A 23,966-nucleotide genomic window follows, 5' to 3' on the forward strand; every position below is an offset into this window, starting at 1 on the left:
TCACTGTGGCGCAAACGCACAGCTGTGTGAATAATGCAATAATGTCAGACACGAGCCAAATGCTGGATTTCTGTAGCGAGATGTGATTCATAGAAATTACATTATAGTCGGATTTCCTGGTGAGCAATTTTAAGCCCTGAGAAAACTCCACTCGGTCATTTTCATGAGGTTTGGTCTGAAGATAATCTGTGCTAGATTGATGAACCTGATTAAAATCTGGCACTTTTACTGTATGGCGCATAAGTCATGAGCCAACCCATTGTTGTTTTGCAAGGAAAATGTGAAATATGTACAGTAGTCAGCGAAACATGCAAAAATGAATGGAAGTTTGTGCAATTCTAAAAATCTTGAAAGTCAGTATTTGGTATGACCAAGAAATTCCCAGAAGTAGGAACATTCAGGAACATTCATCCAAGCTTTCTGAAGTGCAACCAAAGCTTTTCTTTGTGTGTTGGCTGCGTTTTGTTCCACTCTGTTAAGATGATGCCACACTGCTTCAATAATGTTGAGGTCCAGACTCTCGAGAGGAAAATCTATTATTGATGGTGTTCTGCTGTGTGATCTTATATCCAGGTATGCTTTTACTGCAGTGGCCACGTGTTAAAATACATTGCAAATCAGACACTTCCCAGATGGTATTACATGGTGTATCAAAGGCTGTGTTCGTATTTCCTACGTCTGATAAGATCTCCATCACCACTGACTGAAATCCTCTCCAATCCACTCTTGTACCAGACTTCCAGGAACTTTCAGCTGTTTGTTTTACACGTTGATTTTAGCGTGAGATGAGGATTTTAGTGAAGCACCACTGATAATGACACGAGCCTTTTAGTAAACGTATTCAGTACTAAGCAGTGAAGCAGCTGTCTATGATTGATTTTTAGAGATAAAGGTTAACAATGTCCTTCCGGCCTTTTTGATTTAAACCAACGATGAAAAACGAAAAGGTTAAAATGGTTTTAATAACAGAGGTATATAAAGTCGTCGATATTTTTTATCATCTTCTCCAGTGGTGATAACAAATAGTCACGGGTCAGATGAGTTGCCCGGGTATTGATTATGTCAGAGGTATGTGTTGCTGGTCATTTTGGCGGCTGATCCTTTGCAAGTCGTCAGCTTACAAATTGCAGTAATAATTGGTGGATTTACACAACATCACCAAGGTTGCAGAGGAGAAAAGAGTACCTTGTTATTGGAAAGTACTTCTGGGTGCTCTTCCAGTCCACTCTCCTACTCTTAGCCACCAACCATCGAAAATTTGATGAACTCCTGCTTTGTTTTCTGAACTGAGTGGTTTCCCAAAAGGTTGATTCTGTTCACCTGACATAACGTTTTTATTTGGGGGGGAAACGTTTCGTCACTCATCCAGGTGACCAGAATCAAGCTTTTTGGGATTTACTTACCTGGATGATTGAGCATGCATCAAGACAGCCGAGTGGTTTCTGTCATATTTCGGGGTCAAATTGATTGGGTGTGCAGCATTGGTTAGTGAGGGCGATATCTGCCTTCACAGCATACCAGGGCCACCCTTGGAAAAACCAAAAACCTGTTCTGATGGTTGTCAAATTTCTTCTTTGTTCTTTTTTTTGTGCGGAAAAGAAAGAAGAATAACAAAGCACCCAGTTCTTAGAGGGATATGGTGACTTTATTCATGGGACATGGGGTTACACCAGTTGCCCACACGCTCACTCCACTTTGAGAGAGTTGAGGTTGCTCTCATGCCAGAAAAGCTGAGGGATCTGATTAGGTGGTCATTCCTACAAACATATGTAGCCGCCCCGAGCTGCTGCAGTGGAACACAAATCTTAATTACTGTTGACAATGACAGATGCACGCACAAATTGATTTGTGATTAACTTGATTAAAAAGTCCACTTGGAGTTTATTACGCGACGACTGCAACCTGAAGCCTTTTGCACGTGGCTCTCACATATGATCTGAGCTAAACAGTGCATGTATCTTTGATGTCGCTCTGTGTCTCGGGTCTTGTGCTCACAGGGTTACAGTATGTGTTCTGCACACAAGTGTATGAGTGCACACATATCCTGCCTCCCATTTCTTTTCGGCCTCTGAGTAAGCACCTAAGTGCAAATGTAAATTTCTTCAGATGTGTTGTGATGATAGTACTGAGCAGTTGCCACTTTGTCCTCTGAGTAAACTATGTGACATACAGTGAGCGCGGCTGACACAGCCATCTGTGTTGTGTTGTGTGTGTTGCAGGATCCCTGGCAGGCTCAATGACAGACGCACTCCCCTCGGAGAGCTCAACTGGATCTTCACAGCCATCACCGACACGATCGCCTGGAATGTTCTGCCCAGAGGTGAGGCGCTCACACGCAGGCACACAGTTTTGTTTAACAGTCGTGAGCAAGCTGTTCTCACCAAAATAATGTACCTTAAAAGATCTTAAGAAAGACATTAGTTGGGTTAGAAATAGTTTTCTTATGATGGAAAGTGAGTGCATCCCAAATTAAACTCATCTCAACTTCCAAAACAAATGTTGGGAATGAAAGACACTGGGAAAATATCACAGCCTGGAAAGCACACTAAAAAATAAACCATCAGCTAAAAAACCTCAGCGAGCTTTAGAGGTGCACATCTGTGATTTCTCTGTGGACATCAAACTTAGTGTTTCAGTCCAGGTCAGGTTTTATGAAAATCTTGTGAATGCGAGAGGCTGAGAAGTCAGTGTGGCTGAAGAGTGCCACTGATGGTTGCCAGTGTTTTGCTAGATACGGCAAAAATGAGCCGAGGTTTCTGAGCGACAGCATCTGCTGCAAACCAGCTAAACTGTGCACAGTAATGGATTTTTCTGGGGTTAACCCGCCTGTCTGCTGAGGTCTAATTAAATAGGGAAACCTAAACCAGGGTTAATCCCAGTGGAGACTTTGAGTCCAGTGACTGCTGTCTGATGGTGATTCTGGATGTTTTGGCTCTACATGGGAAGCCGAGCTGCTTGTAGCAGAGACGCAATGCGTTTCCTGACATTTAGAGCTGGTGTAGGAGCAGGTTTATGGTACTCTGTGTGAGTTTCGAAGCTATAAATCGGATGACCATGCCTGGTGCAACTCGTTCTCCTTCAGATCTGGTCAGCCTCATTTCACGAACAGCTCTTTCTTTAAGAGGGTATAAATACTCATAATTTCCATAACGTACTTGTGCCAGGGTGCCGTCACAGAGCACATGAAAAAGCCAGAATTTGCTTTTGGCCATGTCATCATAGTCCTTGCTCACTGCCCATCCCACTCACCAGATTGCGCCCCCTCTGACTTCATCCTCTTCTCCAAAAAGAAATTAAAGGTAAAGCGTTGACATTTTCCAGCAATTAGCAGAAGCAGTGAAGTGACTGTAGTGGTGTCCAAGGTGACTTCCTTGACCTTGGTTTAGTTTTTGTTTGTTTTTCTTTTTTTCAGTCACAGAACTTTATAGCAGGGATTACCAAAACCAAAATATATGAACTAATACAATAAACAGATTGAACAGATACTCTTGCTTAACAACCCACAATAACAGTTAGTTTAAGCTAAAATACAAGTCAGTTCTAATCCAGAAATGAAATGGATAAATCTGGATGAGTGGCTGGAAGTTCTGCTTATTTGCTTCTATTTAATGTTTGTTTTGCACATTATGTCATTGTTCCATCACTTATGCACTTACGGGCTGCTGTATGTGCCCTGGTGCTTTTTTCTTTTCATTTTAATGCATATGGTTTAAGTTGCCAGAAGATAAAAATCAGCCAATTAAATCAAATCTGGCATATTTCCGTCAATGTCAATATCCATTTTTGAAAATGAACATAAATCAAACCATTGTTGTATTTCTCTATTTAGGGGCAATGAAGCCTTATAACATATTTATATCACAATAAATTATGAAAAAGAAGGTAAGAGTTTAATTTCTTCTAAAATGATTAGAGAAGCAAACATGCAGGAACATTTCCTCTTGTTGGAGCCGGAGACACATCTGAGGCGCGCTGCAATCTTTAGTTGAACATGTTTGGGCTGTGATTAAAAATGAAATGACCCCATGTGTTTCAGTTCTCAGGGAGCTCAAATTAGGGCACCTAATAAAAACTGCGCAGTAGTGACGCATCAGCAGTGCTAAAACTTTGAGAACGTCCCCAGTGGTAGAAAATAGTGAAGCTGTTTTCTATAAAATGCCAAAAGTGCAGTACGTGCAGGTTGGCTGCTCAAATTGAGATTAATTGTGTTTGGAGCGTCTAGCAGAGTAATTGGGGACATCATTTAAACATAATTTGGCAGACATAAAAACCCGTATACACACACACACACACACACACACACACACACACACACGTAGCAAAACTCCTGCTTACAACACACAGCGCTGCCATTAGCCGTTACCCTCAAGCTCAGCCTCCCCAGATAAAAACGCACACAATTTCCTTTTTTTCTACATGTTGTTACAGTTTGCATGCATCGCACGCAGATTCCCTCATTGGCCACCTGTCTGTTGAATGCAACACACATCCACACAGAGGAGGGCTCAGACTCTCATGAGACAAACTGTATCCCAGCTAGAATAGCAATGTGACAAGGCTGATGGCTGCAGAAGCCTTTTAAACCCTCGGGGCTCTGCTGTTAATGAAGCATCTCGCATCAGAAAGAATCCCTGTAATGAAGGCACTGCACACCTAATCCAAATCTCTCTCTCTCTCTCACACACACACACACACACACACACACACACACACACACACACACACACACACACACACACACACAATGACACACACAATGACACTTCAGTGTTTAAACAGCCCAACACTAGCAGTGGGCACAGAAGCTGTCAGACAGTGTCTCGTAAAATATCCCCAACACACAAGCGAAGTAATCATAAGCTAAGAGATTGCCATGGGATTGGCCTGGCCCCATTACAGTGAATTGGTGAATACACTAATGAGTTGACGAAAACGTGACTGCGACACGGCTTAAATCTGCATTTTCCTGCCCTTTATATTCTCTAAGCATACAAACAAAGTAGCCCATTTTTCTCTAAAGTAGTCGCCTCGCTCTAGTTAAGCTTCTTTTTGTTTATCGAGTCTTTCAGGCCCCCGTTTCCTCCCACATGCAAACTTATCTCTGTGTTCACTTAAATCATTTGATGTTCCCTTTCTCTTTCTGCAGATTTGTTCCAGAAGTTGTTTCGTCAGGACCTGCTGGTGGCCAGCTTGTTTCGCAATTTTCTGTTAGCAGAGAGGATAATGAGGTCATACAACTGCACACCAGTCAGCAGCCCCCGCCTGCCCCCTACATACATGCACGCCATGTGGTAAGACGCACACAAACGGAGCTCGGGGCTCACTTTCACGCACACCGGTAACACAGATGTCCACAGCTTTGCAAAGCAGAAGGCAAGAGTACGAGGGAGAGTCATCCTTGAGGCTTTGCTGTTTGTTCAGGCGCACTGCAGTTGGAGTTTGAACAGACTTTCTAACAAACACACGTTATGATTAGAGAGCAGACAGTGTTGCCTTTTTTATGTGTGCCTGTTTAATGATTGTTAGTGTGGGGCTATTAAAAAAAGGCCATGAGTCTGGCATCTTATGCACAAAAGGAAAAATCTGCCTCAGGGCTCAATTGTTCTAAAGTTATGGGTTTGATTGTTAAATGTTAAATGTCTGAAACTGTTTTCCATCAGGAATTACTTTGCGTCTTTCTGACCATTTAGTTTGGTTTTGCAATTCCTCATTTTACCAAAGCAATTAGGATAAACACTTTGAATGCAGTGAGATATTTCTGGGAGTTTAACTGCACTTGTAGAGAGTTTATGGAGCTCTCATTCAACTTCATCTTTGTGCATTCAGTAGACGTTTTCACAGACGTGCCACCCGCCTGCTGTTCAAATCTTCTGTTTTCAAGAGTAATCCAGTCAGAAGAAGCGACCTGAGAGCGTGACACCAGAGCTGATCGTGCTCACGCATGACAGTGTTTGTTTTACTACCGGATGCACTGCAGCCTGTTTTACCCGTGTCGCAGAAACAGCTCTGTGCTCTGTCTGAAAACAGAAGCAGGAGAAGGTGCACAGTAGCTGAGCATCTGTATGTGCAGCAGTGTGACCAAGAGCGTTGCTGTCACTCTAGTCTATAAGCAAAAACAGGACAGGGTGCGTCAGGGTCTGCGTAAAAATGTAGACCCATCTGTGTAACTACAGTTACTACAACATATTAAAAGTGCCTTATTTACTCTCACAACCTCTAAATATAATGTTGAAGTGTAAGCCAAAACACGTAGGTGTCTTTATTTGCTGCTTCTCTGGAGCATATGCACGCTCTTCATTTATACTAAGTTTAGTTTCCACGAATCTTGTTTCTCATTTATCTTTGCATGTTGACAGTTTCCAGTTTGGCTCCATGTGCTGCTCTCTCCCACATGGCAGAGGCACACAGCTGCCTTCACCAGGGGCGGGGCAAAGTCTGTGTTTATGTTGATTGACTGGTAATTTTCACAGTATACCTGTAATACCAGTAACAAAGCAGGAAAGTGTGTTCTGATATGGAAAAGTACTTGTATACTCTATGTATATCTTTATGATTCACAAATACACCTTTGCATATGAAGTCTTTTTGCTGCTCACGCGAGGGGGTCGCACAGCGGCCTGCCTGCCTCCATCTCATCCTTATTCCCGACCATGTTCTTCTGTCACACCATCTGTCCTCCTTCACTACATCCATGAATGTTCTCTGTAGCCTTCCTCTTTTCTTCTCCTCGGCAAATGTGTGTGTTTTTAAATAGAAAATTCTTTATCTTTGCATCAGGACGGTCGAACACTAAAACTTATGTCTAAACGCTTAAAACTTAAGCCTCAGTTTTTAAACTGGGTCGATGGGTGAAGCTGAGGGAGTTATCAGCTATCACAAGATGCACGTTGGATCTGCAATCCAAACAAAACCTGTTTGGGTGTCTTTTAGTCCACCCAAGTGCTGAACATTCCCTTCTTTAACAGCAGGCCTGGCCTTTATTATGAATTAAAATTGTGAGGAATTAAATCAAAACGGGCAATTGGCCACCTGTGTGTTTGTCCTGACTGGGTTGTTTACACATGGAGGCCAGAACTGTTGTTTGTAGCATGCTGTAAGCATGTTAGCATGTATCTGCTGTAAAACTGAGTGTCGGCCTCAAGTGGTCATTTGAGGAACTGCAGTTATTTTCCTCTTTTGTTTCGTGGCATGAGAAGAGTGTTTGCTCTTCTCATGCTCACTTTGTCTGCGCACTACAGAACCTTGTTGCTGTAGCCTGATGTGGTGACTGTGCGGACGAGCGTCATTTAAAACAAAGAACAGATGACTCTGCATGGTCATTTCTCATCTCTGTCATTTTACTTGGTAGGAGCGTCACTGCTGAAACCCTTCTGTGCCTCAGATCTATTTTGTAGTCAACATAAATGCAGTGCAGAGACGAGACAGGTTGGATTTAGAGTAAAAGTGCTGCCGTTTCTTTTCCCACCCACTCACATTAACCTGCAGCCAAATGCGTCCACCTTTTGACTGAAAGCAACGAAAAAGCACTTGTCCTCTGGGGGATGTTAAAAGACTTTGTGGGACGTCTTTATCTGTGTCAGCCATGGCAGATTTAGTTTAAAAGCAGCCACACCACAAAAATAAACCGGGGGAAAAAGAAAAAACCTTTTTGAATTATTTAATAACACAAAATAAGAGTTTAAAGGTTTTACTTATACTCACACAGTTTGGGACTGACAAGTTTCTGCATCATTTTACTGATTTATTAGTCATGTGTTCTCGTAACTACACTTGTAAACACAGAGACGAGCTTTTAAAGTCTTTTAGGCATTGCTAGGAACATTATCCCATCGTCTATCTTGCTTTACTTACACCAACACTTCTCCCACTATCTATTGTTTCTCCTCTTGGTCTTCTATAAATGCCTCCCTCCATCTCTCCCACTCATTATCTGGCTTGTGTTTGGGAAAAAAATCTCTCACTCTCATTGCCTCGAGGAGTGACTTGTTGTGTAACAGCCTGGCATCACTTATTGTAAAGAATACTGCTCTTTACTGAAGCAGTAGCCTTTCATTCTCATGCCTACCCACTTTTTTTTTTAGTGGGTACATTACAGTTTACCGCCAAAGAAATGAAGAGTATCACTTTGTTTCACAGCAGCACATGCAGTATTAAGCACGACAGATTAACAGCAGAGAGGCGCTTTAAGAGTGCAGAAAATTAAACCGAATGGACAATGAAAAAGGGACGTGCTGGAGATATAAGGCTGGTGGAAAAATAAAAGTTTGGATGAACATAGATGGGAAAGGAAGGGAAACATAGAGGAGGAATTAAGCAGTTTGGGTGCTCGTTGATCGATGTTGGTGCCTGAACACCAACAGCAATTGTTATTCAGATGGAGGAGATGGGAGAGAGCAGATAAACCCCAGGTTGATTGCTCCCTCGTGGGCAGTTTTAGTGTGGGAGTGTGCGTGGGTGTGTGTCTGCTTTATATCTGCGCTCCTGTTTGCGCGTTGCTGCACCACTCTCTGCAGGCAACGCACTCGCACACACAAAAAGAGCTTAGTCAGCGCCAACTGGTCCCCTGCTCTGTCCCCTCATCGCACACAGACGGGCTTTGGTGTGATGAGTTACTCATTCGGATTCGCAGACATCATCCAAGTTAATGCTGTCATCCTAAACAGTGCAGCAGCCTCCTCCCCGTGAGTGTGTCCTCGCTGATAGCACTGCTCTATCTGCTGGTTTCCACACCATTGGGTTACATAAACACCAGCAGGGATGGAGATTTGTTGGCAATGTGTGCACACAGATTGTAATCCCAGTACTTGACGTTATGAAACCGAGAAAACACGTTTAATTCAGAGCGATTTTTTTATAATATTAACATCATATGTCCAAAAATAAGGCTCTCGCAGCTCTGTCAGCGCCAATGGATCTATTAATGATTACCATAACTCTGAAGGATGCTCCAGCAGCGTCTTCCCTCCTGTACTTGTAGAAGTTTTACTTTTTGTACCATATCAAGAAACAAACTGTATCTAAAACCAACAATAATTGTTCTCCGAAACTAAGGAAAGCAGCTCGTATAACAACATCAGTAGCAGTCACACATGGCCACATTTTTTTAAACAATGTCTTTTTATTAAGAGTTTTTTTTTTATACATATGGACAAAAAGAGAAGAAAGGGATTACAGATGGTCTGTACATTCGGGGTAATCAGCCCGTACATTTAAGGCTGTGAAATAAAAGAAGAAGAAAAGAGAGAAACATAACTTAATCCCTGCAAAATAATCCCACCCAGGTCACTGCCCTGTACACTGTATTTCCACACCTGACATAAGAGAGTTTGCTGAAAAATTCTTATAGATTTTGAAATGCATGAAGGAAAGGACCCCACATGCTTTGATTTTTCCCAGTAGAGTTCTGGAGTAAATGTCTGATTTTTTTTTTTTTTTTTTTTCCAGTTTTAGACATGACATGAGGTCATATAACCACTGTTGGGAGGGGCAGCATCCCGCCACCTCCGTAGGATTGCCCTCCTAGCCAACAGGGAACAGAATGATAACGCCTGTCTTTTAGAGGCCTTTAGAAGCAAATATGATCACATTTAAAGAAGCATTTTAAAACGAGTTTTAAAGTTGCTGTATGGCAAACGGATCATTACATTAAGTAACAGCACTACAAGTAATATATAGTTTTAAGTTACAGTGGAGAAAGAAGCGGTTTCCACTAAGTGGGGAACTTCTTAGCAGCAGTGCAGTCACAGTATGATGTGACCCTGAAAAAATTGCAGTTTGCACTGAATCTAGATGGAGTCATAGGAGTGCCAGTGTTGATGATAAGCATGAAATTGAAAGTGTTAAGGATACACATACTATAATACTGCAAACAGTCCAACTCGGGTATAATGAAGGTCACTGACTCACTTTCTAGTTTGTTGAATCTTCTTTCTTCAGTAGCTGCACACCATCTACTCACTTTATGGCTAACTAAAGTAAGCTCATTCCCTCCTCTGTTGTTGCACTGGCCTGTGCCTGTGATATCACATCTCCAGTGTGGTTTTTGTCCCTCCCTTCACATGACTTCATATTACATGTTAGTCTGCACAACCTGCTTGGGTGGTCAGTAGAAGTAATTCAATTAAAAATGCTCCAAAAAGCATCAGCAGCACAAAACAGAGCAGAGGTCTAATTCAGTGATGAGCGACGATGAGGCCCAGCCGACACCGGTCGACTCCTTATGTTAGGACGACTGTCAGTCAAGGCTGGATATGAGTTATTAAAAAAGGGGATAAGCTGCCCACTGAGACCAAACCTTTTCTTTGTATCAGACTATAAAAAGGCTTTTTATCAAATCAAAATCAAATCACTTTTATTGTCACATCACATGTGCAGGCACACTGGCACAGCACATGCGAGTGAAATTCTTGTGTGCGAGCCCCACAAGCAACAGAGATGTGCAAACACAACAACACAAACGAGCAAAATACAAGAATGGCCAACCTGAAACTAATAAATATATGTACAATATATAATAGTGTATGCATTTCTGGATGTGTATACTAAATATTTTCCTGTGTGTGTGTGTGTGTGTGTGTGTGTGTGTGTGTGTGTGTGTGTATACACATTTTTACAAATTAAATAGTAAAAAAATAAATAAATAAATGAAGAATAATAATAATAATAATAATAATAATAATAATAATAAAATATATAAAATATACAGAGTTGAATATGTGCAAAACAAGTGGCATTTATATACAGTGTGGAGTGCATAATGTTTTATTGCTTTAAACTTCGACAACTTCATATGTGTGTCTATGGAGGCTGGCTCACTTTTTAAGCCAGCCTCATCACACTTCTAGAAATAAGTTGCCCAGCTAGTCTAAAGCTACTGTAGCAACTTCAGCGTAGCGTCTAAATAAGCACGAGGATTAAACCCGATTGGGTTGGTTAGCAAGGTGTTGTTCCACGTTTGTCTTTAAAAATGAGTTGGATAAAAACAAAATAACACAATACAGCACTCTGACTTGTGCATCTAGAGGAATTATTTGTTTGCTAACTGCAATGTAAGATATTCATGTAAACAGAAGTCTTAGTTGAAACAGTGCATGAATATAATCAGGGCTAGTACGTCAAAAATTAGGCCTCATATGGCACCAACACTGTAAAACGAGCAGCATCTGTTCTTAATAGAGCAGTAGTGTGTGTTTGCACGGGTAATATTTTCACTGGAAGGCGACTACACCGGCTCCTGAATAGATATACGCTTCTGTTTTTGCAGCAGCTGACAGAAGCTGGAATAGCCACAAATGCTTTCTACATGCTGTATTGCATGTTTGCATGTTACACATTCATCAGTGGGTCCATTATGTCTTTAACAATGTGCTGTTGACCAAGAGTGCAACTCTATTATATCACATTGAGATAATGGGAAAGGCCATTAAAGCAGGAGTCTCAGACAGAGTGAACTCAGCATCAGTGGTTCAGCATCACATTACGTTGCTGCGTATCGACTGGGAACATGACTCAACCCCCGCCTCCTGTTAACTGAGGGGAAAAAGCCCCATCGAGGCCCAGAGTTCAATTGTCTGCAATAAGGAGCTGGAAAGTGAAGGGAGAAGAGAGACGGGCAGAAAGAGAGAAAAGAGAAGCTGTGATAAGGTTTGATGTGAGTTGCATAACCCCATGAATTAGAAATGATGGCCATGAGAGGAGAGCTTGTGTTTCCAACGGGATTAAAGGCTCCTCACTGCCCTCCTCAGGACCTCAGGCTGCGAATTTAAAGAAGCCCGTGTGCATGATGAGGAGTGCGAGGGAGAAAACGTGAGCTGAGCAAAATGAGTGTTAGTGGCAGGATGGAAAAAATGGCCCAGGTCTGGTTTATGACCTGCTTTTGTTGATTCTGCTTGGGGCTACATGAGAATCAGTAGATCTGAGAGTTTACCTTTTGAGGATGGTGCTAAAACAAAACCCAACCCTAAGCTTACCTCCAACCCTGGACAAGACTCAGGTTAATCTGGAGAATACCAAGAGGTTAAAAAACAGTAAATAGTGAAATCCCTGCCAAGTCTTTAGCAATAAAATGTAATATTTACTAGGGGTGCAACGATATTCGTATCGATATTGAACCGTTCGATACAGTGCTTTCGGTTCAGTACGCATATGTATGAACAATACAAAATTTGTAATTTATTTTATCAACTTTCCTTCTGACGATGCTGTCTGTGTTGAGCGCTCAGTGAATCTGCGTTTGACTACTCCGCCTAGGCTCGACAGTGCAGCCTAGGCGGAGTAGTCGAACGCAGATTCACTGAGCGCTCAACACAGACAGCATAGTCAGAAGGAAGAGCGCAGGGCACCTCCCCCACTCTCATTCAGATCTGGCGTTTGGAATTATTTTGGTTTTCATGTGACGTATGACCCTGAAGGTAAGCGAGTCATGGACTAAAGTAAAACAGTATGTTGGATGTGCCACGCAATGCTCAATTACATGGGTGTGAACTAGTGTGTTAGCGCAGTTAGCTCGTTAACGTGTTGGCCGTCTAGCCCCATGCACGGGGCAATCGGCGGTAGCTCGTTAACGGAGATTTGCCGTGTTGTGGCGTTAAGGTCATTTCAACGAGATTAACCTGAAAGCACTAGTGGGAACACAACGAATATGACTGCACATTTAAGCCGACATCATCCTAGTGCAAAGACAAGTGGAAGCAGACAAAAAAAAGCAAGCATGCTACTAACTTTAGCCGAGTCATTTAGACAGCCGTTAGCACATGATTCTCCTTATGCTGCTGAGAATATAGCCCAGAAGAAGTGGATAGTATAACTTTTATTTTGGAAAGAGACATTTCTCTGTAATAAACGCTCTTTTCCAAAGATGAGTGATTCCTCAATCAGATACAGGGCTCGCAATATCGCTAGCCCGACGTCCCGGAGCTAGCGATTTTTCCAGTTGGGCTACCAAAATCTATCTCTTCCCTGCCCGTCGGGCTATTGTAGGAAAAATATATGTCGATGCTTTTGCATTCTTTCAGAAATGTAGCTGGGTTATTATGTCATTGGCATCGGTGAGCCACTGCCAATATGTGACATATTGAAATCGCGTTTGAATTTGCGCTTGTTTTTTTGCTTTCACTTTGCAATCGCGCGAACTGTGTATAGAGAGCGATAGCACTGATCTGTGAGTGATGATAATTTGTGCACCAATTCCTCTGACATCGTCTTATTAATCTTTAGCTTACTATGCAAACGTGAGAGGTTGATCGCGCAGAGAATCGCTGAGCTTATGTGAGTCCGTGTGTAAAAGCAGCAGGATATATATTTTAGTTCTGCTGAGCCAAACAAGACAGGTCAGGGTGAAGAAGTGACAGCCAAAGAAAAGCTTACCACAAAACGGAGAAGTTATGACAAATCAGACTATAAGGCAAAAAGAAAGTGCAGCTTTATGGTTTCATGGACAAAATAATTTCTGTGGCTGCAATATGATGAGCTAAATAACCAGGGCTGCACATAAGTGGTCCGCAGGTGCGCATTCGCTGTCAAAATAAAAAACACGCACAAGGGTTAGCGTTAAATTTAAAAACTGTACTTTTGAGTTAAAATATATATTTATAATTTTAATAAATGACAAATTAAAAAGGCATGAACATTTTTTTTGTATCGAAAAAATATCGAACCGAACCGTGAATTTTGTGTATCGTTGCACCCCTAATATTTACATGTATTTTGGTTAAAAATGGAATAAATTAAAGGCCAGAGAATCGACATCGAGACTATTTCTGTTATGTAAAGAACTATTTTGGAAATTTTTGGAAATTGGCCGCCACTCTGAACATCCATGGTTTGTTTTTGGGGGCGTTTCCAGTTTACACAGTGTCCTGAAGCCCAATAATAATGAGCTGTGTGAAATGAGCCATGTTGCTTATGGTTTAAAACATGTGTAGCGTACAGTCACCAAGACTGGAGAACCACCACAAAAATACCACCGCACCAAATTTACTGTTGCTCCTGCATTAAGGTGAAGGATACATACAAATTATTTTCCAAGACTCTGGAAATTATATGGATAAAATTAGTCTGTTTGTTACCAGGGTCACTGTGGACAACATCGTATGAAGGTATTACGACAGTTGGCCTGGACTCATATGGAGTTCTGGTATATAGGATATAAGGTGAAGTGTCACAGAGTCCTTACCCTATAATACATCGCTAGCACACATTGTTCTTTAGAAAATATCACTGGATCTAAATTCTTGGATTCAGGGTCTCAGTTCATGCCTGGTATGGAAAGAATTTTGAGTCTTAGCTGTTTGATATATGCAGCTTCTAACTCGTAAAGGTAGCAAACGGTGCCACAGTTTAATGCGATCTTCCTTTGGCCATCCCACACTACCAAATGTGATTGGCAGTTTTTTTTTATTTATTCATTTATTTATTTTTTGTTATTCTTCCTGGAAAGTCCTGAAAATAAGTTTTATTTAAGGATCTTCCTCATGACATATGATGTCACTTACATGCGGTGTGTGTGTGTTTCCTCTCTACAGGCAAGCGTGGGACCTGGCCGTGGACATATGCCTCTCTCAGCTGCCCACCATCATCGAGGAGGGCACCGCCTTCAGAGTAAGTGTGTGTGTGTGTGTGTGTGTGTGTGAGAGACAAATAAGCACAGAGCCACTGATGCCTCTGATGCATCATGTTGTTGTGTTTTTTGGCATTAAATGCATGAAGCTTGGAGGCTAGGGGACCTCTAGCATTGATGGATGTCTTTCATCTTGAATGTGTCCAGCACTGACACCTGTAAACAACAAACTATTCTTGTTTGCACTGCAAGTTCGCCACCACCCGCATATACAGCATCTCTATTAATCTCTCAAACACACTCGCACACACTCATCCCCGGCGGATTACATTGTAAAATGTCAAGTCTAATAACTCAAGTATGAGCGTCAAATAAAAAAATAGTTTCAGAAAGCACTGGCCCTGCACTTTCAGCCGCTCGACTGTTTATCGTTATATTTACTGACGAGGCAGGGGGCCGTGATGGAGATGCTGAGTGTAATGGAAGCGCTCTTCAAAAAAGCTGATTGAGCTGATGATGACTTAACAAATATGGGTCATCGTAACACTTTTTTTGTTTTGTTTTTTGTATCTGTGTGAGTCAACAGCGTATCTGTAACACTGTCTTGGTGTATTTTCCCTACAACATCATAAGTGATGTTTTTCAGGGCCTTTGCAGGTGGCCAGTTTCATTGTTGTGATCTTGTAGCTTTGATTGGTTTAAGCAACTAAAGTCTTTTATTGGGTTTTGGCAGCAGAGCTACTTGGTTAGGTTAAAGGAACAAACGTGTTTTAGAAGGTTTAAACAACTGAATTTGTCAGGACTATGAAACAAAATTACTTCGGTTTAAACAACAAAGCGATTTGATTAGGTTCTGGCAACAAAATGTCTTTGTTAGGCTCATGTGACAAAACTACTTGGTTGGGTTTAGGAGAAGATCCATTAGTCAGCTGGAACATCCATTGAGTTGAAGTTTAGTTTTCCAGAAAGAGACCCCAAATTTTATCAAATGTGCCCTTTTGGTTCTGGATGGAGCAGTGGATCTTTTCCAGACTGAGACACGACATGAGATCAGCAAGCCACCGACCATAGTAGGGCGGGGCAGCAGCTTTCCACCTCATCAAAATGGCACTTCTAGCCAAGAGGGAACCAAAGGACAGCACCCTGCGCTTTGCTCCGTGAATGTACTTATCATCCTCTCCCGCTGTACCAAAGAGAGCAAGTAGGGGTTGACAGCTAGTTTCAGGCCAGTAGCCTTGTTCAAAGTGCAGGAAACCACCTCCCAAAAATTTGCCAGGGCAGGGCGGGTCCAAAACATGTGGGTTAGATTGGCATCATCAGACCCGCACCTGTTACAGCGAGGGTCTAAAGTGGGATCAAGCTTAGCTAGTTTGGATTTAGATAAGTGGGCCCTGTGGACTACTTTGAATTGTAACAGGGAATGACGGGCGCAGAGTGATGTAGAGTTTACCAGAGAAAGGTCCCAGACGTCATCTGACATAGATATACCCAACTCCTTCTCTCATGTGGACTTGAGGCCCACAACGCGGGCTGGGGTTACACTGCACAGTTTGTTATAGATCCGAGACATTACAGCTTTGCCTGATAGTTGCAAATTAAGGAGCTCGTCCAGTAAGTTAGCAGCTGGAGCTTCTGGAAAGGACACTGTTTTTAGTATTGTTATAATTAATAACAGTCTTTTACATAAAAGTAAAAAATCCTGCAGCATCATTGCTTATAATGCTGTGGGAACAAGAATGAGCCGACCAACGGTTACTAGACTCTGCAACAACGATGGAGAACACACAGCAGCTTTTCCCATGTTAGGGCTCTTATATGGGAACTCCACCTTCTCTCCACCTGGCCCTGGGAGGTGAGCATCGCTCCCCCAGGAGCAGTTTTCCACACTCACTCCTCCTCCTACTTTCTCTTGCACTTGGGCTAAAAACACTTACCAACACTATAATTGAGCCTCTGAGGACTCCTAAAGCAGATCTGCCTGCTCCGTCTTTCAGGAGCCTTTAATTCCTCTCTGATGTGCTTTGACTCCTTTAGCTCTCTTTGTTGGGCTTTGTCACAGCTGAGTAAAGAAAAAAAAAGGAGAATGTTATTTATGGTAGATTGAGTCTCTGCTCATGTTAATTAACTCCTCTCTAGCACCTGTAAAACACCCCAACAGTCATATTTTATTTCATATGGAACCAAAAATGCCACTCGTGCCCCACATCTTTGTTACTTTATGTAATAACTTTATTTCTTTATGTATTTTTGATATTTCATGGCATTTTATAAATCTTTCTAAAATATCTTTTATGTAATTTGCAGCTAAAAAAGGAAAATTGTGTCATTCATCACAGTAACTACTTTATCAAGGCAACACATTTAAAATCAGTGTTCAGTTTTTAAAAATGTAATAAGTTTATGTCAGTGTAAAGATGTTGGTCCAAAGCAGGAAGCAGAGACCAAATTCAGGACAAAATGATGTTGTGTATGAATTTATTGGGATTTGATGAGCCAGCATTTTGTCGTATTTCTTGTCTTGCAACAACCCAGCTAGTTATTTAACTACATGCCTGTGACGTTAATTTTTAATTAATTTTGACAGCTTCACCCACATTCGCTCATTGGTATACAGTATCACACATTTGTTACACACAGTACTGTATGGCTGTGTCTGTCAAAAGTCTCAACAGTAACAAATGAAAAAAAGTAGTTACTTTAGTTACATCACAGGTGTCATCTTTAAGTAAGCAGCGCTACTTTTCACAATTGTGTCAGTATCTGAGTGTGTAGGGTTATTAAGCTTTGATTATGCTCAAATTAATGTAACCATCCAACAGCGAAGCGCTGATATTTTCCCCTCCCGACATCCATCAGCGGTCTACACGAGGCTGTCGCAATTCAAACACTCTGCGTGATCGAAAACTCTGCGGCCAGCAGCCAATCAATCAGACAATGTGCCATGACAGCAGAGAGAGGAGAGGGGAAGGTGATCATGACAGATCAGGATTTATGTTGTTACTGCAGTGCGGTGTCACTCCTGAGCTCATTATGTTCATGTTTTTATGAAATGATGGGCTTGTAACTGCAGGACTACCTCATTATGAGCGTGTGTGTGTGTGTCCATTTGAAAGCGAGAGAAAGCTGAAGCAGAATAAATGATTTGAAATGGTGATAAATATTTCATTGCTTCTTGTGTCCACAGCACAGTCCTTTCTTCGCAGAGCAGCTGACAGCGTTTCAGGTGTGGTTGACGATGGGCGTAGAGAACAGAAACCCACCTGAGCAGCTCCCAATTGTACTGCAGGTACAGACGCACACACACACACCTCGACACACACCCACAGCTTTATGAGACTGGAACTGCTGAGGACAAACGGGGGGTGGGGTAAAATGTCTAACAAATGGCCGGGGACAGAACTGAACTCGGGCCACTGAAATAACTAAGCGAGCTAAGGAGGCGCTGCTTTCTGTGCCCACATTTCCATTTAAATGTAGATAATAATTCATAAAAGCAAGACGCTAATTTTCTCCACCTCGCCATTGCAGATAAACCAGTCAAATATAACGAGAAAACTATAGGAAAGGATATAAAAATCCAGCTTTCATATGCAAAACGTGGAACAGAGATCGCAAACCAAAAGAGAGACACTAAAGTAAAAGATGAAGATAAAAATGCTTGAAAAAGACAAGAAAATGAAATGAAATGCAATTATACTTTCAACATGCAATAATAATTCTGTATCAGTATGAGTCTTTGTTTTGCAAATGTCACAGTGCTAACAGGTCTCTTTTAATTTATTACACAACATACTCCTACCTTCAGGTCGTCCCTCGTGCAAATTGAGCTCATTATTTTCAGACCAATTATTATTTTTTTACAAGCCTGCAAGAAAACCTGCGACATGAATGTTGTGTTTTCTGTAGCGCTGAACTTTGTAGAAGCGGCTTGCAGCTCCTCTCTTATTTCACAAGGGGTCGCTACAGCGGGTAGCGCCGAGTTTTTGATTGGCACAATCCAACGAGGCATCAGTGTCTCCTCCCAGGATCAAACCCGGGATCTCGTTAGGCGAACGTGTAAACCACCACACTCTGGAGAGAGTGAAAGGTCCAAGAGTGAAATCTGGGCACGTCCTCGTAGAGTGCATCAGCTGCTGAGTAACTGCGGTCATATGCTTCATTTTCCTCTTCCCACCTCCACCACCACCATCACCCCGCGGGGTTGTACAGTTGTATTATATCACAGTACATAGTAGTGCTATATCACAGCATAGTAGCTGTCCGTGTTGAATGGTAATTTTCTGCTGACTCAGCGCGCTCCCAGCAGCAGCACGTCCATACAGCAGTTCTGTCGGGAGCCGTTAAAAGCTGAGGAAAAGGCAGACTGATCGGCGAGCACCGGGTACAGCGTGTGTGTGTGTGTGTGTTGTTGATGTGGATATAAGAGGAAAGGAGCAGCAGCCTTTGAGATTACACAACATATTGCAGCTGTACACCATAAGGGCAATGTCATCTAGTGTGAGGGCTACTTCCTGCTCCGTGATGTAATTGATGGGCACATAAACAGGTTTTCTACCTATTTAAGTATGCAGTTGCATAAGAATGAAGCTAAAGAGTCGGGTGAATTCTTACAGGATTTACAGTCAAAGGCCAAAATATAATCTGACTCAATTTGAAAAGTGCAAAGAGTGACAAAAAAGATGAGCAACGGGCAGGAAACCATCAATAACGCTCTTTAATGAAATGAGCAAAGGGAGAACAACAGAGCCCAGGAAGCAGTCCTTCATCCTGGACGGATTATTGGAGTTACAATGTTTCCAAGTTGTGACGCTATAGTAACAACAACACACTCAAACACGTGTTGTTGTTTTTTTTAATCTTCTTCTCTATGTATCACCCAAGTGATTCATACCTGCAGGTGCATCATAACGTGACGCAACGTGCGTCGACGTTCATACATACAGCGTCATGAGAGGAAGCGCTTACTCACTGCACCGAAGGGGATGGGAAGCATGTTGTTGCACACATGAGCCGCTCCAGTAAACATGCACACGCACTTTAATGTGTGTGCATGTTTAGAGAATTGCTCAGATATTTATTTGCATAAAATGAGCTTATGATTAGGGCTGTGTGGAATCATAATAACAATTTTATTTGTGTAGCACTCTATAAATTCCTTTCCAACTTTTTTCACTTCCGATACAACGCCCGCGGTGTCTGACGACATTAATCTCCTGTTAAATCACAAAGCTGTATTCCTCACGGTGAGGAAGAGATTCGGACCACCTTGTTTTTCCGTAACGTAACATCAGCTATCAGATAAATGATCTGAACGTACTTGATTGTTTGCTGCTGCTGTTTCTAGTTACGCTTGTTTCTCCTTTCCCTACTGTTGGTCTCGCTGTGAGTGCAACCCCTCACACACTGAGTGGAGCTAAAACAACATAATGTTAATTTGACTGAGTTGACCTCAACATAATATGTTATTTTAAGTGTGACAAAGAGTTTCCACCAACTTTTACACTGAACATAACCAGAGTGAGAACAAAGGGGGAAAACCTCATGGCTGAAAGTATTTCAGGTGGAAAGTACCTCCTAACTATTGAACCCTTGCTGTTAGCTTCCTGCATACTATGTTAGCTATCCTCTTAGCAACTGGAGTCCTGACGAAGCAAGCTAAACTGAATTGTTCCATTGTAACCTGATTAGAGATGGACCGATCCGATATTACGTATCGGTATCGGTCCGATACTGACCTAAATTACTGGATCGAATATCGGAGAAAAATAAAAAATGTAATCCGATCCATTAAATGAGTCATTCCTACTATTCGGTGCCATTTCAGTGTGATCACTCTTCATCAAAAAATACAAAATTTTGAATTATTTTAACATTTCATCTAAAAGAGGGATTTTCAACCTATAAGAAAAATGTATTGGTCCAGCTAAGGATATTATATTATAATATTTTTTAAAATCAAAGTCTTTACCCATGACGTGCCAAATGTCCACCCTGTTACAGGACATTCAATTTTCTATTAATAACTGTTTTGAATACACAGTTATAGTAATATTTACATTTTCTAAAAGCTACAATGTCCCTTTTTAAAATCTGCAAGGAAATTTCATGTTACAGTGCATAGCAATAACAGGGGTGACGGTAACAGGGGGGAGATTTTATGCTAAACTTAGCCATTACTACTAGTATGATGAACAACAAGCTAGTACATGGTGACCACTAAGAACCATTTTTAACATGTTTATTAGCCATATTATAAAAATTACCAAAAAAAAATTGTTTCCACTATTAATAAGCGTAACAGGTTGGACGTGTTATGCTTTGCCACATTACAAAATCTTGCTAAAACATTGAAAAAAGGGTTGATTAAAGAGTGGTACTTACTCGTCTTCTTCTTGAAAGTTTTCCCTCCAAAATATGTTACATCCGGGAGTGTCATGTGACTAAAAGAATAATCAGGTGATGTGTTCTATGGAATTCTTATCAGAGTAACAGGGGTGACAGTTGATTCAGGGACACAACATTTTTTAAAGATTTTAAGTATTAAACATGCATTAATAATAAAAAAGAACATTTGATGAGGAACATTAGAAATAAGCCAATCCAGAAATGATGAAAAATTTAGATTTTTTTTTTTTTTTTTAAGTTATATTTGTAACTGAAGTCGAGCAAGCATGACTGGGGACATAGTACTTTAGTGACTTGTGCTAAAATAAAAGTAATTTACTTTTAATGTATTTATCCTGTGTATATATCAATGTGTTCTATGGTAGAGGGGGGTTAAACATACAAGAAAATGGTTTAGAAATAAGCATTAGACAAGTTTTACACTAAATATACCATATTATGTCATTAGGACTCAAATGGCACCGAATAGTAAGAATGACCCAAATATCACGAAAGCACCTCACAAAACTTGCAACACGCCGTAACTCGCCTCAGAACGTTAGCACGTCGGAGCAGTATGCATCACGTGATAGAGCGGCTGTGGCATGCGGGACCTGTCGGTGGTCTGGATAGCATGTGGAGCTTCGCTAGCAACCTGGCATTTCATCTCCGACAAAGTTATCCCCGAGAGAATTAAAGCAAGTGTGTAAGTCCATCTCTGAATGTAAAGCATTCCTGCGTTAAGCTTAACAAGCGACTGCCTCTCGCTCTCCGGCTGCTACTTCAATCGTGAAACTGCTTAATGATCAGCTGATCGGCTTTTCTGTCGCGAGTCCGTCTGTCTTGTTTGTTTTTGGCCCACTTTGCACCAGAAAGAGGAAACCAGCGGCTGAACAACAGCAGCACGTTTAAGCTTGATAAGCTGTTGTTAGAATTTATTTAATATTACTTTCTACTCGAGGATCTTTTTCTAAGTAGCTGACGCTGGTAACTGTGCAGGGGCGGATCTAGCAAAGTTTAGCCAGGGGGGCCGATAGGGCATGAACAGGGAAAAGGGGGCACAAAGACATACTTTTCTTTCTTATTCTCATTTAAAATGTCGAGCTTTTAATAAATAATTATTTGACACCCAAAGTTTTAATTTGATGTAAAATGAATAGAAGTCAATTACTGTATATAGTGACTATTAAGTCTAATATATACCCTAGTAAGCTATAGTACTTTTTCCTTTGGGAAGGTACCATCTGTGCAGTCTGCAATTTTGTTGAAGAAAGATGTTGAATCTATTTAATATTTCTTGAAAAATAATTGATTTCTGTGCATTTTTTTCACACTGCATCAAATTAAGGTTGATTACGTCGATTAAGCATCATGAGGTGGAGCGTGAGGGGTGGTTCCCTATTTTTTATTTTTTTATTTTTGTTGTTGCTGGGAGTTGGAACCCTATTAGTTAGGTTTCTTAATATTTACGCTAAGTACTCTTTAAAATACCAGAATAGTGAGGATGGTGTAGGTCTAAGTTTATTAGATTGATCAGTATTGCTGAACTATGAAATATTTTTTTTGTATACAGGTATAACAGAATAGCTTTAGTGTAGTTGTTGTTTTAAACTTGAGTATGAACTTGCAGACTTGCAAAATGCAGCAAGATATTTTAAAAAACAGTTTTGTTGATTAAAAAACACTATATCGGATTCATATCGGTATCGGCAGATATCCAAATTTATGATATCGGTATCGGTATCAGACATAAAAAAGTGGTATCGTGCCATCTCTAAACCTGATCCAGCTCTTCAAGTCCTAATTGGACAGATATCAAATCTAAATACTAGATCGGTAAATTAATTGCAATAATCAATAACAAACTTCCATCCATAGACCTATAAAAAGTACTAATGATTTGGCCAAACTGATGCATTAAGGAAGGCTGTTCCAAAGTTGAGCACCTCAAAAGCATGGCCTAATTGTAAACAATGTTAAAGATGGCTGTAGCTTCTGAGTGCCTTAAACCTGCTGGCAGGGGCGACTCCTGGGTGTGCAAAGACTTGCAGTTGTCTAGCACCGTACAGAAAACGACCCTTGGATTCTTTTCTCTCTGCCCTCTGTGGAAACTGCCCTGATGACTTTATTGGGCTCAATCAGTAGTTTTAGGTTCAGTTCAGTTCAGTTCAGTTCATTTTTATTTCAAACATTTCAAACATGTGCCTTCACAATCATTACAAAATATCATTCCATTATTTGTTTGAAAAGGAGTAGGCTGAAGTATTTACTTATTTGTCCCTACCCCCTCAAGTTTTACCTCTCATTCATTTAATTGTTTTTTGTCTTAAATTAAACAAACAACATATGAAACATATAAACATATGAAGTAAAACAAAACATAACATACATAAATCAAAAACAAGAAATTAGCAAGCCCCACCACAGTATAGTTTCTTTCATATGAAAAATACAGAATGTGTATATTTGCAGATACACAAGTTATGGAAAAACAACAAACCAAAACAAAACAAAAAAACAACCAAAAAAGAACCGCAACACCATTACCAGCAACATTACCGTCCTGGGTTAACCCCGTTTTCTTCATTCTTATACTTATTTAAAATTAGGTTTTTATATTTTACTTTAAACTGTTTTATGTTTTGACTGTCTTTTATTTCTTCTGTTAGACTGTTCCATAATTTAACTCCTGCAATTGAGATTGACATAGTTCTTAAAGTTGTTCTAGCACTTTGTATTTTTAAATTCCATTTCCCTCTTAAGTTATACCCACCTTCTCTTTCTATGAACAATTTACAGATTTCTTTGGGAAGCAATTTATTTCTGACTTTATACATTATTTGCGCTGTTTTAAGCTTCACCAAGTCTTGGAATTTAATAGCTTGCATTTTGACAAAGAGTGCATTTGTATGGTCCCTGTACCCTACATTATTTATTAATCTAATGGCCCTTTTCTGTATTATAGTTATTGTTTGTGTGTTACTTTTGTATGTGTTTCCCCAGACCTCTACACAGTAGTTCATAT

At 40.9% G+C, this 23,966-nt stretch overlaps 1 protein-coding gene across 4 annotated transcripts in view; it reads left to right on the top strand.

Moving 5' to 3' along the window:
* The window catches only part of rptor (regulatory associated protein of MTOR, complex 1), a 209,372-nt gene that overhangs the window by 120,554 nt on the left and 64,852 nt on the right, over window positions 1–23,966 (top strand). For all 4 annotated transcript variants that reach the window (XM_086296973.1, XM_086296970.1, XM_086296971.1 and 1 more), the window contains 4 exons: window positions 2,220–2,320; window positions 5,147–5,291; window positions 14,523–14,598; window positions 17,742–17,843. In XM_086296973.1, coding sequence (XP_086153099.1) covers window positions 2,220–2,320; window positions 5,147–5,291; window positions 14,523–14,598; window positions 17,742–17,843 — 424 coding nt within the window. The remainder of the gene's footprint in view (window positions 1–2,219; window positions 2,321–5,146; window positions 5,292–14,522; window positions 14,599–17,741; window positions 17,844–23,966) is intronic.

The sequence above is a fragment of the Aulonocara sp. 'chitande type north' Nkhata Bay genome, linkage group LG6, assembly GCF_057382095.1.
Source record: "Aulonocara sp. 'chitande type north' Nkhata Bay isolate Kocher_YH1m ecotype deep benthic linkage group LG6, A_spYH_male_GT1.1, whole genome shotgun sequence".
NCBI lineage: Eukaryota > Metazoa > Chordata > Actinopteri > Cichliformes > Cichlidae > Aulonocara > Aulonocara sp. 'chitande type north' Nkhata Bay.